The sequence below is a fragment of the Coffea eugenioides genome, chromosome 7 (genome assembly GCF_003713205.1).
Source record: "Coffea eugenioides isolate CCC68of chromosome 7, Ceug_1.0, whole genome shotgun sequence".
Lineage (NCBI taxonomy): Eukaryota > Viridiplantae > Streptophyta > Magnoliopsida > Gentianales > Rubiaceae > Coffea > Coffea eugenioides.
In genome coordinates, this window is record NC_040041.1 from 17,642,187 (window position 1) to 17,657,651 (window position 15,465).

Genomic DNA, 15,465 nt, shown 5'->3' on the forward strand with positions numbered 1-15,465 from the left:
GGATGTCCACCTGGCAGGGGCGTTGTGCCACCTGTAAGGAGGTGATCATTCCATAATATGATTGTAATCTTAAGAGCATCAAAGCTCGTATATTATGCACGGGAGATCATCAAATCCATGTTCCGCAGCCCAATTTGGTATAGGATAATATTTGGCCTTTGAGACCTTAAGAATTATGTACGCTTTTGAACTTGGCTAGTGCTCATTTAGAGACGTGAATGGTTTTCCAATTTACGCTTCTGTTTTAGCTGATTCTAAAATTTGATGTAAACCAAATCGATTGGTTGTCTGTTAGTCATGTAGCGAAAGAAGTCGATGTGGGAAGTCGTATTCCGCTGTAACGTGGAAATAGCAAATTGCCTCCATCCGTAATTACTTGTGCGGATGCAAATAGCGAGCAATGCAATAAGCTTTTTGAAAAGGATGGATCCAGAGTTTGAATGGTTATCAGGATTGCAAAGGCTATGGAGGAGAGGTTAGTTTTTGGTGGTGAAACGTAGTTGATAATCCAGAAATGCGTGTACCCTTTCATTAACCGCTGCCCGGGCTGCTACGGAAACACCTTTTACTGCCTACTGGTTGGAAGATCCAAAACTTCGTGGTTATATTGAATGAGCGGCTATTAGGCAGATTATTTGTGCCTCTGACAAATTGAACTACCTTTGAAGTAGAAATTAAATTATGCGAATTGGAACCCTATCCAACTCATGGCCCTTTAAATGAAATGGAGCAATTCTAACTCAGATGTTTTTTGGCCCAATGTGCACCAAAACAGACATACTGCTTGAAATTCTCCATTTTGGAAAATCTTTCCTCTTTCGTCTACTGATTGAGGGCTATGACAAGATATAGCCTGGATTGTACATTCCTACTCCGTCTATTTATGCTCACTCACTATATCTGTATGCAGCAGGATGATTGATTTTCCAAGTCCATTTGCTGGATCCAGTAGCCAAAAACAATATGTGACTGACTATCTGGAACAGTTGCAGGCTACATTTCGTTTCCGCCTTAAAATACACTCCTTTTTATGAGTGATGGAGCAAAGGTGTTTACTTCTGCATTTTCAAAAAGTTTTAACGCCTTCTTAAGTTGGTGGATAAAGGTGTAAATATCTGATGCGAACAAAATTACGGTTTAAAAGATTTTTTTTTTTTGGGGTAAGGTATTCCACCTAAGGTTAAGTGGGTTTTCACTTTCAGTGCTTCAAAATTTTAGTGTCCTCAGATTTGAGTGCTTCAAAATTTCAGTGCTTCAATTGCCACGTTAAGTGGTTTTGCTTTAAAAAATATTCAGTCGGGTGCACGGTGGTGGTTCAGTCCCTTCCGAATTACCTTTGGATTTCTTTAGCTCCGCCCCCCCCTAATGTAGGATAGAATAGATTTATCGTCTCCGTTAAAAAAAATTTTTTTGGAGACATAGAAAATAGACCAGTGAATAGTCATCAACCGTCTCCCTCCTCCTGACTCACTGGCTCGCTTCTGCTCGAATTTCTTTCGCTGAACTTTCATCGAACTCATCTTGACCTCTGATGATGGAAATTTGATTTCGCCGAAGATGCGTTTTAAGAAAAGTTGTGTTAGCAAGAAGGGTACTTTTCGTATCTCTTTTCTTCTTCGCCTGATGCATTTGTTTTCGAAAGTAGACTTTTGTAAGGATATTATTAGTAAAAAATTCCTAATTTTATGTTTCACACCGGCCCCCTTCCTCTCGATTCACTCGAGATTCAGGTTTTGAAATAACAGCAAGTTATACAATAATACCTTCTTTTGTTATACTACTATAATACCGTAGTACTCTTTCTTTCTCGTGTAACAATGACCACAAAGCTAGTCGCCACAAACCAATCTAATGTTCCACCAACCAATTCTAAGATTGAAATTCACACATCTGTCATTCCCAAAAAGGAAAGGACTTCTTTATCGCAAAAGACGTTAGTTAACAGTACTAGTATTGTTCTCCAGATTGTGTGGTGTCGATGAAAGCCCGATGATGAAGACAGAATTGTGTAATAAAAATCTTCCTAGCACAAGTAGTCACGCTATGAATTAGATGCAACAGAACTTCCCTACAGCTTAAATCAAATCCTATCCATCCCAAGTGTTTGATTCACAATTCACAAACAAGAGTCTCTGGGGCCCATAGATTAGGACCATTGATTGGATTCAACACAGGTTCATAACTCTTCATGTATGTACTCTTCCAATAGAAGGGTGCCACATTTTTTTCTGGTTTGTCACGTCTCCTATTAAAAGCAGCAACTGCATGGCCATATGGGATTTCCCTCAGTTGCCATTTTCTACAAGTGCAGGTCTTGCTCCCTAAATCAATGACAAACTGGTCACCAAAATGACAGCATATCTGATACTTCATTGTGCCAGCATAATAGCAGATGCACATGCATTGCTCTTTCTTGGTCTTCTCAAGAATGTCAAAAATTGCTGGACATAAGAGATCTGACCAATAAAAGGGCAAATTAGATATTGAACATAGTGTAACTTTAAAAATGATGATAAAAAACAGTAAGCAATTAGCTTAACCTTCATGCTTGGACATTGCCTCTCTATTCTTCTCCATTCTCTTCAACAAATATAAGTAAATAGTTTGCAACATGCCTATGATGGGCAGTGATCATGCCTTTAAAATAACTGAATTAAAAGATTCACACATATTATTAACCAATATATCGCAATCCAATCCAGTCTTGAAATGATCCCTAGACCAAGTATTAGGGTCCTTTTCATCCAACCATGTATATGCATCCTTTGATTCTTGCTTCATCATCTCTATTTCTGCTTTGAACTGAGTCATATATGAAGCCCTTGCACAGCTCCAAAGCCTATCTTTAAGAGCAAGACCTCTATGCATTTGCTTGAAGTTAGTATAAAGGTGTTGGACACAACACCTATGCTCAGCTTGTGGAAGTTTGTCCCTAACAGCCTGAACTATACCCTGTGCAACACAGCACAACAATCACATATGTCACACTAATATCAATAGTTTAACATAAATAGTTAATGGGTAACAAATTAATAAATACTACCTTCTGTTTGTCAGTCATAATACACCATGTACTAGAGTCTGAAATTTGTAAATCTTGTACAAGTAATCCTAAAGACCAACTCCAGTTATCATAATTCTCTACCCCAACAACTGACAAAGCCAACGGAAACATTTTGTTATCACCATCCATTCCAACTGCTAATAAAAACTGCCCACCATATGGACCTTTTAGGAAGCAACTATCTAACCCAATCCACTATCTACAGCCAGCTAAAAAACCTCTCTTTATTGGTTCTAAGCACATATACAGCCTTCTAAACCTAGAAACACCATCTTCATCTATATCAGTCTCAACAAACACAGTAGATCCCGGATTTGCCCTCCTCAATTCACCACAAAATGTTTCCAACATGGTGTACTGTTTGTCATGGGACCCCTGAATAGTGTCTCTCACTTTTCTAAGTGTTCTATACCCTTACTTAAGGCTGAAATCAATATTTAACTCCTCAGTTACTTTGGCCATCAACTCATGCACTGTCATAGATGGCGCTTTCCTTACCTCATCAACAAATAGTTTGCTAGCCAACCTAAATGTCATGTTTTTATTGTGGAACACTCTTCCACAAGTGTGCTCATCACTAAGTGCTTTTATTTGAAAGGTGTTTTCATCTTGCATTTTAGACCCAAATAGCTGCTAGTCACAATTTCTGCATTTCAGTCTCACCTTACGTGTGTCATTTTTCTTGAAACACACATCTCTCCCATCCATTATTGCTTGGATTCTTACAGCCAACCTGAATGTAATGACTGATGTGAACTTCTGACCAACTTCAAACTTTGGTTTCTTCATGTCTGTTAACTGGAAATTTAGGCCTCCTTGTCTTACTATTCCCATCTTCATCAGATTCACTTTGACTCCTCAATTCAAATGAACCATCCAAGTCATATTCTGATTCAATGTCATCAATATTAATCATATCAGGGTCATCACAACAGTTAATTTCAATGGGTGGGTCTCTCTTCCTTCCTGGCTTCTTCTTTCTTTGCTCGCTACAATGAGAAGGACCAAGTTTATTGCAATGCGAAGGGCCAGCTTCATGTGCACCTAGGTCTCCTCCAATAGTTTGACCAATTTTGATGGCTTCATCTAATATGTCATTGTCTCCCCCTGGATCCTCATAGTCTGAATCTGCCATCTTCTCATCAACATTGACTCCATTTTCTTCCTCTTCTTGTCTGGCAATATCACATGATATTTCCCCTACACCACCTTCATTGCTGGCTGCCTTTTGTGCATTTTCATTGCAATTTTTACATTCATCTTCTTCTCTGACTTGTGCATTTAAAGCTTCATCATAGCCTTCAACATCTTTTGGTTCCTTTGCAGCATCACTCCTATTATCAGCTTTCTCTTCTACCAAAATTTCAGTTTCAGTCGCTTTGCTATTCACTTCTTCATATTCTGGTTCATCTTCAGCAGCAACACTATAAAAATCCTCACTTTTTGGTTCAACATCAGCACCTTTTCCTTGCTTGCCTGCAGTTTCTGGTGCTATTTTTGGCCCATTACTACTGTCTAAATCTTTAGAAAACAAATTCGGTACTCTCGGTGTCCAGTTGCTACTACACCCTTTTGTAGTGTCTAAATTTACTGGATGAATGTCAATATTTTCTCTACCATCTTTTTCCACTTCATCAGGGTCTATACCCTTTTCTATGATTATAACATCACTGTCTCTATCCCTTTCGGCTTCATCTCCCTTAGCTTGACTTAAGGGTGCTGCAACCTGTGGATAACCTTGTGAGAAAACACTAAGAAACACTTTTGCCACCCTATGTGGTGGTAATATGTTCACCATCATCTCACAATCCCTATCACACATACAAAAGACCAAGCCTGTATCCAATGTCATCCCTGGTAGCAGATAATACCACCCAAAACCATCTTCTACATCATACCCAAGTCTCTCTCCACATTTGTCTAGAGCTACTAATGACCACATTTTTGGGTTGCATCTGCCTATAAAATCAACCTTTCCCCCTATATACTGCTTGTTAGGAGAGTCTGTGAAGGTCCCTTGATGGTGTATCTTTAAGGAGAAAGGTTCAGGCCAAATTCCACTATCACCATTTCCTGGTTCAAAGAAAATTTTTTTTAATTCAATAATTAATTTTTTGACACCTTTTACAGTGAATCGGGGACCACAATGTCTTTAATACAGGGAACATTAGGGTTTGGACAAGATAAACATTGACTTAAAAAAGACCCCAAATCATTTTCAAGCCCATACATTCGACATTAAACAATTTTGTCTACCATAATTTATCACTAACATATAACATATAGAGGTCAATCTGGCCCTTTTTACATTCCACAATATCACTACTAAACCTAACCGACAACAATCAAATAACCCAACTACTATATACGCTATTATCCAACAAGCAAACAATGACCGTAATATCATTTCTCTTACTGGGGGCGGCCTTTCTCTTATTGTTCTTCAATGGCAACCTCATTTCTCCATCAAACCCTCTTCAATGGCGATCTTGAATTTCCCATGTTTACAATAAATTTCACCTCTGACTCACGGTCACTATCATTTCAAGGGTATAGACTAGTAGAAATTTGATAATGTATTGTTCACACCTTTTCTCTCTCTCTCTCTCTCTCTGTGTGTGTTCAAATCCAAGGTGAAGACAGCAGAAACAAAAACAAAGCTGTTTCGGCTTATTTTGCTTTTGCCCTTATACCTAACGGGCGAAATTACAATTATGTGCTGGCTATTTTAGTTTTCATGACTTATCTAGTCTCACTAACGGCGCTTGTTTTACACGCTCGAAGAACCCTAATGATTCTGTGAAGTCCGTCAACGATTTTACTTAATTGGGACGGATTCAGTAGTTTGGGGACTTAAGTGTCCAATTTACAAGTTTAGGGATTGAAGTGAGAAACAGAGTATAGTTTAGGGGGTCAAAAGGAAATTTACCCGGTTTAATTTGGTATCAAAGACAGAGAAAGAGGATCCAAGGCATTTTAAAAAAACGCGGGAAAGCCAAGCCAAGCTGCAAATTCCCGCCATTTCATGTTACTATTTCCGCCCCCAACTAAGCAAAACACCAAAAACAAATACAAAGTCCACGCCTGCTACCGCCGCCGCCGCAGCAGCCACCGGTTTCCTCCTGAAATAGAGCTCCCATGGCTGAAACTCCAAAGAAAAGATCCAAACAAACCCCTAAGCACCAACAGCATGATCTATCTTCCTCAAATGCCATTACAATCCCTGCAACCCCAGTAGCCCTAGAACCCACCCCTGTCCGCCGATCTTCCCGCCTTTACACCACCCCAACAGCGGCCACTGCTCCACCTCCTCCACCACCACGTTTCACCCGCCGTAAATCCCTCAATTTCACAACCACCACCCCCACCCCCATCCCCAAAACCCCCAAGAAACCAGCTCCCCAAAGTCAAGAAGATGCTGCTAAGCAGATTTCGCCTATATCCCCCGATCGATATGAAACTAGGAGAAAAAGAAAATTAGATGAAGAAAAGAATGCGGGTCTTGCGAAAAATAAGGATTTGAAAGGGGGGAAGAAAAGGGTTTATTATAGAAAAGTGGTTTATGATGGGGGTGAGTTTTCTATAGGGGATGATGTCTATGTGAAGAGGAGAGAGAATGCTGAATCGGATAATGAGGATCCTGAAGTGGAGGAGTGTGTGATGTGCTTTAAGGCTGGGAGGGCGGTGATGATTGAGTGTGATGAATGCTTGGGGGGATTTCATCTCAAATGTTTGAAACCACCTTTAAAGGAGGTTCCAGAGGGGGATTGGATTTGCAGGTTCTGCGAGGCAACAAAGTTGGGGAAAAATGTTGAATTGCCTGTGCCACCTGCAGGGAAGAAGAGGGCTAGGACTGCTAAGGAGAAGTTGCTTTCGAGTGATTTGTGGGCAGCCCATATTGAAAGGTTTGGAAAACACTTTTCCAACCAATGTTATGTTTTGATGATTATGCCTCAACTGGTTAATGATTCCTGATTACGTTTACACTGGTGATTTTTGAATATCGCATAGTATGTGGAAGGAAGTGGATGGTACTTATTGGTTTCGGTCTCGATGGTATATTATTCCTGAGGAGACTGCTGCTGGGAGACAGCCACACAATTTAAGGAGGGAGCTTTACAGGACTAATGAATTTGCTGATGTTGAGGTAGTAACTGCAATCCCCTAATTCACCGTATAGGTTCACTTTTTCCAGATGCAATTGCTTATGCTTTCATGATAGCGTACTGCATATTTATAGATGTTGGAGAAGAACAGGTTTATGCCATGATTTTTGCATAATGTTTTGCATAGTCCCAAAGTGTTGCTCAGTATTGTATGCTGTGTTTCTTTTTTGTAATGCTTGGATAACTGTATATTGCATTGTTAATTACCATTGTGTACTGAGACTGTTTCTTTTATGCACATAGAACCTGGTAAAGAGCAGTTTGTGGGCATTTCGTGGAATGTAACAATTGTTTTATGAGATTAAACAAAGGCTGTTGAGAGTCTGGATTTCTCTAACTATGAAGGCATCATGTTTCTAAGGGGTTCTTTTAGGACACATGGAATTTTCTGTGTTGACATTGACTCTGTAGTACTTGTTTCTCTAGATGGAATCTATCATTAGGCATTGTTATGTTATGAACCCTAAAGATTTTAGCAAGGCTGCTGATGAAGGAGACGACGTTTTCCTGTGTGAATATGAGTATGATGTATGTTGGCACAGTTTCAAACGCATTGCAGAAATCTCAAATAATGAAGAGGTAAGTGTTCCTAAACTCTGAACAACATAATTGGGGATGGTAATGCTTTTGCATTGGACTTGATTGAGACTGATATATGCTTTTATGATTAATAGGATGCTGAAGAGGATGAAAGTGATAAGGACTGGAATTCTTGCGAAATTACGGACTCTGATTCTGAAGATGACACAGACTATAAAAAAGAGAAGATTAATGGCTCCCAGCGTGGACCCTCATTTGGTCATTCATTGGCTGCTGTATGATCTTTCTTTTTTTTTTTTTTATAAATCTCCTAAGTACTTGTTGGTAATGGCATCTAGTTGAAGCTGATAGGCTGTTTTAAACTCTCTCAGAACTTGCGGAAGGGGCAATTTTTTGGACTTCAAAAGATTGGGGCAAAGAAAATACCAGAACACACAAGATGCCACAAACAAACAGAAATTGGAAAAGCAAAAGCTATGCTTCTACTGGCATGCTTACCTAAGTCTCCACCTTGTAGGAATAAGTGAGGATGACTGCAGTATATTGTTTATTTCTTGTGATTCTTTGGTTATCAAAAGATGACAGGTCATTTGATGTAGAGAAATGGAAGAAATAACTGCATTTATCAAAGGAGCTGTATCTGATGGTCAATGCCTCGGAAAATGTCTTTATATTCATGGAGTTCCTGGAACTGGGAAGGTAAGATCTAGTAGCTATTATTGCAACAACAGTCATATTGGTTCTAGACAACACATTAAAGTTAGCCACATAATGGTATAAACTTATTCTTGTTGTTGCCAACCAACAGACAATGACTGTCCTTGCAGTAATGAGGACCCTAAAAATCGAAGTTGATTCTGGGAATATCAAGCCTTATTGCTTCGTTGAGATCAATGGTCTAAAGCTAGCCTCACCTGAAAATATCTACAGAGTAAGGTTTTTGACGTTTAATTTATTTAGGACATTCATCTATTGCCTGATGACATTCTCTTCTTTAATTATCTTCAGGTAATCTATGAAGCTTTAACTGGACACAGAGTTAGTTGGAAAAAGGCTCTACACTTATTGAATGAGCGATTCTCAAATGGGACGAATTGGGAAGAAGAAAATAACAAGCCTTGCATCCTACTCATAGATGAACTTGATCTTTTAGTAACCAGAAATCAATCGGTAATTGGCAGGAGATTTAAGATTAGCTACGTTAACATCAGCTTTCTACAAAATTTAGAAAATTTTTTCACCCATAACCACCTTGTTTTTCCTGTCCTGGCTTGTAAATCACAGGTTTTGTACAACATTCTTGATTGGCCTACCAAGCCACATTCCAAACTAATTGTGATAGGTAAACACCCACATTCTTGATTGGTTCAACATGGCAGGCACAATTTGATGATAACAAAAGAATGGGACTTAGTATTTCTGCATTTTGAATATCATTCCAGGTATAGCAAATACCATGGATCTTCCTGAAAAGTTGCTTCCACGCATCTCGAGTCGGATGGGCATACAGAGGCTTTGCTTTGGGCCCTATAACTACCAGCAGCTTCAAGAAATCATATCTAGTCGCCTCAAAGGAATTGATGCTTTTGAAAAACCAGCAATTGAATTTGCTTCTAGAAAGGTTTTTTTTTTTCTCTTTTTATAAATGAATTATGTTTATGTGTACCTCATAAAGAGTTCACCTGCTTTGAAGCTTTCATTACTATTGGTGTTTATGTTTCTAAATTTAGGTTGCTGCTGTCTCTGGTGATGCTCGCCGTGCACTGGAGATATGTAGGCGAGCGGCAGAACTTGCAGATTATCGCTTAAGAAAATCACAATCACTTAATGATTCCGCTGGTACAAGTGAGACCTCTTAGATGTTGCTTTCATCAATCTGAAGATATTTTAATTAGAATGCATGTCAATCCAGCATCGGATGAAGAATTGTACCAATAGAGAAAAAGGAATACCAACTTATTGGCTCTTGTGCTTCTCATTTTCAGTTAAGAAGAATCTGCATAAGAAATACCCTTGAACTATTTCATGAAATTTGGCAATAAATCTTTTCCATTTTTGTTTTCATCAAATGAATCGACAATTTCTAAGCACTTTACAATATCCAGATAGACTGCTATGAATTGCATGGGCATTTGCTATCCCGGTTCAGAATGATCCGTGAAAGGACATATACAGTCCATATAACCTGTAATCAGATCTGAAAATAAAGCATTTCATGGTAGATTGTGTTGCAAAAATTTTATGGCATGAAATTCAGTAATATTGCTTATTCTTTCTCTAATCCAAAATTGATGAAGCCAAAGTTTTAGTGTCCTTGAAGTTTCTGCAAGATATCATGGTTATGCAAGTATTGCCATTTTTCATCTTTCAGCATTTACTTATATCATCGAGTATGAGAGGCAAGATAAGAGCAGGCTGGCCTTCTATTCAACTTTTGGTAAATAAAAGAATTTAAGACAACAATTTGTGAAATGATGGACTTGGTATTGGCCCACATAAAGTACTTTCTGACTCCTATTTTTTATTTTTACAATGTTAATATTGTAAAGATTTCTAGAAATGCTGGCTAATTCCTTAGAATGTAGATGTGTAAAGTTTTAGTTTGGTTACAGAAACTTATTAGGCTAAAATGCAGGGAAAAGAGAGTCAACGATGAAAAATTTGCTTCAGGATTTGTGGAGACATATAGGAAAAGAATTTAGACATTGATGAAACTTCTGCCTGTCCTACCTCTATCTATGTGGCTAGATAAGTGAAGTGATGTTTATAGTACTTGTCGAAAGACCTGGGGACATTGACAGCACAATAACATGGCTGGTATTATGTGTATTTTGTGACACCTTTTCATCAGAGGCAGGCAATTTATTTGAAGATTAATAGTGATAAGTTGCACACTTAGAATTGGTGATGTGATAATATTTAGGACAAATAGACATCAATAATCTCGTTTTCTGCAACAGATGGCTTTAAGATTTCAGGTCTGCACCTCTCTTTAGATATACCAAATTGGATGTCCAATAGCTTCTTATGGCATCTAAGCCTCACATGATTTGGTGAACGATTTGCTACCTGATGCTGTAGTCAGAAGTACAGTTTTACACTAAAATCAGTTTCTGTTCTTTTTGAAAGAGAAAAAGTACAGTTTAATCCACAATGTGAAAGTAGTAAAAGTACCTGTAGTTACTGCAGTTTTATTAATGATTTTGCAGTTTTAAGTTCTCAAGTTTAAGATATTTAAATCCTGCTTATTTGTTCCACGCCAGAAAAATGTGGATTCACAGTTTCTTTGTGAACTTATCAGGTTTCAATGAATCAAAACAGGCACTAATATAGGCTTAAGGCAGTCAATTCAAAAGTTAAACATATTTCATACTATAAAATTTGTTTCAAAGTAACTAACCATTTAGTGACCTTGTTCTCATGATCTTGTCGTCTGAGATTTTCTTTCAAGTCATCCCAAGTAAACCAATTTGTGGGGCTTTTTGGTATTACTGCTCATGCAAACCCTAATAAGGCTTCTAAGCATCACAATGAAGGTTGATTCATTTACCATTAGCTGTCAATTCTTTTGACGAACTTAAATTTTGTGTAAATTGAAGAAAGGTAATTTGCATCCCTTAAACATTTAAAGAAAAAATCAAAGCCATATCATCGGGATATTTGAAATGAAGCAAGCGATGTATGAAAAGTTAACAAAAAAGTCTTTGTATGGAGCTGTAATGACACCATATGCTGGTATTACAGTTTTCCTTTTGATCTATCTCTACACCTTCTCGCAACTAGCTAATGAACTGTTAACATCGACCACCAGCTTTGTGAAGATAGATTCTGTCAGCTAGCAGGTGCCAAAGGATTAAGTTAACTACCTTACCTTACAGCTTTATAGCTGTAAGCTTCAGTGAGGACATTGAAGAACTAATTATTGTGATCTACACTGTCTTTTCTGTTGCACAACATCTACTGTCCCTTCTTGATGATTGATATAATATACATACATATGTATATATGGTCTTCATTTATAGCACCTAATGATGAAAAAACTTGGCTTTGCTGAAATAAGCAGGCAATTTTACCCCCGTTCCTTTAGAAATTTTGGGGTTCAGGAAGTACATTGTGCATTGTCCCCTGTTCTGCCTGGTATGCTAATGTTGGTGATGAATAACTAGAACTTCAAATGTGTAGAATTCATTTCATTAAGAACTATGCCTGGTCCTTAAAAACTTGTGCTCAGATGACGAACCTGCATGATGCCATTTGTTCAGGAAGAAGTCTTGTTGGTGTGGCAGATGTAGAAGCAGCAGTAAAGGAAATGTTCCAGGCTCCTCATATTCAAGTAAGTATACAACTGTGAAGTATCACGTGAACACTACTCCATTACAGTTCTTAGAGGAATACATCAGTGATGTCAAGGAAATGCTGTGCCGCTGTCTTGAGGGTGGATCCAAGTATTTGATGGTACTAGTTCCCTGACAGGGCTTGAGTAATCAAGTTATGGATACTAATGAAGTCTGTTTTGATTGAAATGCAACTTGATACAGCTGGCTTATTATTAGATGTGGTCATAAAAGGCCAAAATTTTCTTCCTTTTTTTTTTGAGGCTGGGAAGGGAGTTCTGCCTTTGTATTCTTTAGATCATTAAGTGGTCCATATTTCTTTGATGTTCACTTATTAATTGCAGTTTTCTTTTTATAGCTAGTCTATACATTACTTACTGGAGAACCACCATATACACTGCTCATACAGGCATTATTTATGTATTGACTTTGTTCGCAGGTAATGAAAAGTTGTTCCAAACTGAGCAAAATATTCTTGGCAGCAATGGTGCATGAACTGTACAAAACTGGCATGGGTGAAACCAGCTTTGAAAAGGTTATATGGACCCTTTCATTCTTTGATTTTTATTCTTCTTAGAATGATGGTCATGAATACAGCAGTACTAGTATTGTTGTTGTTAGAGTTAATGTTGTTATTACTATCATTTTTGTAGTCTTACTCCTTGCTGCTGTGCTACCATCTGAATGCCTGAGTTATGCATCTTCACATGGTTCCAAGCTGCCAATTGCTTCCTTGGCACATACAGCGCTATCATATTTTGTTTGTCTTATCTATTACTTTTTCTATTACCACAAGATAGTAGATACAACTTGCTGTTTCTTTGTGATTTGTTTTTGATTCCGCCAAACTGTCCTTGGGATTTCTTTTTCCTTCTTTGTTTTTGGATGTGGCACCAGGAGTTGGGGAAAGGGGATGGGGGATTTAGCTTTTTCGGGCTGTTAGGGTAGCTTGACTATATTGTTTGGTATGAAATCTGATATTCTGCATCCAGCCTCCAGCTGCTGCTGAGAGGTTGTTGAATGTTAGTTGATGCCACAGCAGCAGCTGGAAAGTAAAAGATTACATTCAGTGTCATTCAAAAATTGAATCTTCCCATTTTTATCAGGTTTTACTGTTTCTGTTTTGTGTTGACTTTTCTTTTAAGTTTTTAAAGATTTTTTTAAAATTATATTCTGTGGGAGAGGCTATAATATTAGATTGCTCTTCAGCATAATGTCCGTAAATGCTTGCTGTATATGCAGTTGGCAATGACAGTTTCATGCCTGTGTACAAGCAACGGTGAAGCATTTCCAGGATTTGACACACTCTTTAGAGTTGGGTAAGATGCGTAAATAGTTGTATTTCCTTCAATCATATGAACCAAAGTATATCGTCAGCCATATTCTTGTAGACCTTTTATTGAAATGACTTCATTTATGTGCTCAAAGACACGAAATAAGTGTGACATTTGTGTCTTTGCCATGTATGCACTTACTAATTAGCAAAGAAGATTTAGACCGAATTTGAAGTTCTAATGTGCCCCAGAGTTAAAGTTGAGGAATTTTCTTTGCACTCCTTGTGTTTGATATTGGATCTAAAAAGGATTTCTTTGTTTTTGTTCCTTTCTTCTGTAGTTGAAAAATCAAAGACCTTTTTTCCGTGTTACCTTGATCATTCAGAGGCTTATTGTTATTGATAACATAAGAGTGTCTCTGTACATTGCTGGAATTTGCATCTTCGTTTCATTTTAGTGAGCATCGAATTCTCCATTAGAAAATTATAGATGGTGAAAAAACTTGAGCTGACGTGTAGTGAGGTAATCTATGTGTGTTGAGTCCATGTCAGATGAATTTAAATCCTATTTACCTCTAGTGTTTCTAATATTGTGGCAGATGTAAGCTTGGGGAATGTCGAATTATATTATGTGAAGTGGGAGTCAGACACAAATTGCAAAAATTGCAACTCAATTTCCCAAGGTCAGTCATCACCAAGCCCTTTGTTTTAACTGAATAATCATTATTCCTCCGAGCTTACTTTCCCAACTTTAACAAGTTTCAATTAACTGCTGTCTGATACTGTGCTTGTGGCATCCAGAGGTCTTGAAAAAAAGAGTGTAATCCAGTTTTACTAATTAGGGTGTCTAAGAGCCAAAGGCAGAAAACTTTGTCAGCTTGGTCAATACTTGTGATTTTAGTTGAAGACGTATGTTCAATGCCACATCATTGCAAATCAAAATACCGGCCATCAAATGGATAAATGGATTGACTGGTGCTGACATAGGATTTCATTTTGTTACCATTCAGTTAGATGACTCTCCTGCATAGCATCTCTTGAAGCTGGCAATTGTAGAAAAGAAATAAAAATAAAAACCGAATTTAGGTGTGTGGGAGACTACATGACAGGTCGACAGTTAGGTTGTCTATGCCTCTGTGATTTGATATTAGTTTGTGTAACAAAAATTTAAGATGACAAATATAATTGGCCTCATTCAGGATGGAACTAGTATAATGGTCCAAAGTTTGTGCCTGCAACATTTCAATTTTTCATATACAATGAATATGTGCCTGCAGCATTCCACTTTTTTGCATCTGAATATTATGTACATTGAAACTAGATTACAGTCCTGATGTTTCTGTTGAATTTTGCAGTGATGATGTGACTTTTGCCCTCAAAGACAGCAAAGACCTACCATGGTTGGCTAAATACCTGTAATCACAAATAGTGAGATGCTAATGCATTCTTTCCCGCTTGTGTACTACAGATTTATTCTTTTTACGTTTTCTAAAACCCTCTCAATTTTGCAAATTCATTTTTATTTTGGGATCTAAATCCCTGTTATGATTGTAGAAGTGGGATTATAATTATCGGCCTTCCACATGGCAAGGCACTTATCAGATGTGCACTTCTTAGTTTTGATAGGCATTTATATATGCTTTTTCCTGCAAATGACTAAACTTTTTATATCGAATTGATGAGTATTTAGTTGCAATGAATTTTAGCGTCAGTGCATTGGGTGTTTCTTGAAATATTTTAACGGAACTTTATCATAGATGTTTCTGAAAAAATCTACGGGTCGGGATCCGTTGCTACAGGGATAGGGTGGCAAGGATGGAAATGTGAGGTGTTTTCTGGTGTTTGGATTGGGTACTTATTGTTTATCTAGATCTGTTTTATAGAAACTAGTGTTTATGTAGCACCTTGCCTGCATTAGCACCTTTGATGTCTTCGCTATATCCATGATACACGGTTTATCTTTAAAGAAAGGGAAATAAGACTCCCATGTCTGTAGTCTTTCAGGTCGACAAGGCTTCTGGACCATCTAAGTAATGCCAAGAAGCTTTTCTGTATTTTTGTCATCACAGCACTTGTGCTGCATGGAGT

General features: G+C 37.9%; 1 protein-coding gene and 1 non-coding gene across 3 annotated transcripts; both read left to right on the forward strand.

The window, feature by feature from the left end:
- Positions 1-6,175: 6,175 nt before the first annotated feature.
- Positions 6,176-14,980, forward strand: LOC113778269 (origin of replication complex subunit 1-like). Of its 2 annotated transcripts, none has more exons than XM_027323609.1 (16): positions 6,176-6,969; positions 7,076-7,211; positions 7,657-7,809; positions 7,905-8,045; positions 8,142-8,293; positions 8,370-8,469; positions 8,579-8,701; positions 8,779-8,940; positions 9,055-9,112; positions 9,213-9,391; positions 9,501-9,615; positions 12,033-12,103; positions 12,544-12,639; positions 13,347-13,423; positions 13,977-14,060; positions 14,733-14,980. In XM_027323609.1, the coding sequence occupies exons 1-16, from the start codon at positions 6,203-6,205 to the stop codon at positions 14,794-14,796; spliced, it is 2,478 nt and encodes an 825-aa protein (XP_027179410.1). In that variant the 5' UTR covers positions 6,176-6,202; the 3' UTR covers positions 14,797-14,980. The 2 variants fall into 2 exon arrangements, with proteins under 2 accessions (XP_027179410.1, XP_027179411.1); XM_027323610.1 differs by having other exon boundaries at positions 9,501-9,609.
- LOC113778891 lies at positions 7,717-7,794 on the forward strand. Its single transcript, XR_003469357.1, has one exon. It is a non-coding gene; the product is annotated as a small nucleolar RNA snoR28 (small nucleolar RNA).
- Positions 14,981-15,465: the final 485 nt, after the last annotated feature.